The 1,047-nt window shown below is 29.9% G+C and overlaps 1 protein-coding gene across 1 annotated transcript in view; it reads right to left on the bottom strand.

Moving 5' to 3' along the window:
• Positions 1 to 1,047, bottom strand: part of LOC106692730 (uncharacterized) — an 82,581-nt gene that overhangs the window by 28,895 nt on the left and 52,639 nt on the right. The window contains exon 5 of the mRNA XM_014438848.2: positions 627 to 770. Coding sequence (XP_014294334.1) covers positions 627 to 770 — 144 coding nt within the window. The remainder of the gene's footprint in view (positions 1 to 626; positions 771 to 1,047) is intronic.

Genomic DNA, 1,047 nt, shown 5'->3' with positions numbered 1-1,047 from the left:
TTTTATTATAACTAAATTATGAATATATCACCACTATCTATCAATAAATAAATCTATCAATTAAAAAAAAAAATGAATATTTGAACACTAACACTTAAAGACCTTAATTTGTGGATTGTATTAATTTTATTCAATTAATTTTATACCAGATAAAAAAAAAATTATTATAATGATTCATATTTTTAAAGAAACAATCGAATTCCGTAGTTCAGCATTAAATGCACCTTATAGTGTTCCTATGTCCAATAATGATGCTTGTTATCATAAATTTTTCTAATTTCGTTAGGTTTGTTCACAATAAAAATTAATAAAACTGTTTAATTAATCAGTAATAATTGACAAAACAGAAATAATATTAAGCAGACTAGTACTGAAGAGCTCCTTAATGTCTAGGTGGATATCTACTTAAGTTCAACGTTTCATCAATCGATATCACTAGGGAACAACCTTGCCTAAACTGGCCAAAGGATATAGAACCTTTCCATCCCGGTGAATAGTAATATTGACAGTATAATATCGTACAAATACGATAATATCAATATTAAAAATCATACTCTGATAAATGTTAAAATGTTGATTAATTTTTATATCCAGATGTATAGAATTATAATCGTGTCATTACTTACTGGAACGGAAACAAGCTCCTGTTTGCTTCTTGAAGTGGGTGAATCTGGCAATGGTGGCGATGAAGGTGGGTCAACACTGCCATACTCCGAATCAATGGTCATCTGCTCAGCGGCGAACCCAGAAGACCCGCGCCCATGTCGCACCTGTGGTGTAATATCATATATATACTAAATTATTAAATTGAATTTGGTGAATGACACAAATCTTCCTTGTTTAACTGTAATAATTTATTTCATATAATCAACAAAACAACGTTTCGGGAATATCCCCCATCTTCAGGTTGCTATAAAACCAAATTCAACAAAACTTATAACATCACTATTCATATATACATCAAAACTATTTACCTGATAAACATATTATATACCAGGGCATTCAAAAAGTCCTGTCGTTTTTCGTTTGTTCGTTGTTTATTTTGAT

This window comes from Halyomorpha halys, unplaced genomic scaffold (assembly GCF_000696795.3).
Source record: "Halyomorpha halys isolate HHAL.00 unplaced genomic scaffold, Hhal_1.1 Scaffold68.1, whole genome shotgun sequence".
Taxonomy (NCBI): Eukaryota; Metazoa; Arthropoda; class Insecta; order Hemiptera; family Pentatomidae; genus Halyomorpha; species Halyomorpha halys.
The sequence above is the reverse complement of the archived record's forward strand: the minus strand, read 5'-3'. Positions and strand labels throughout refer to the sequence as shown.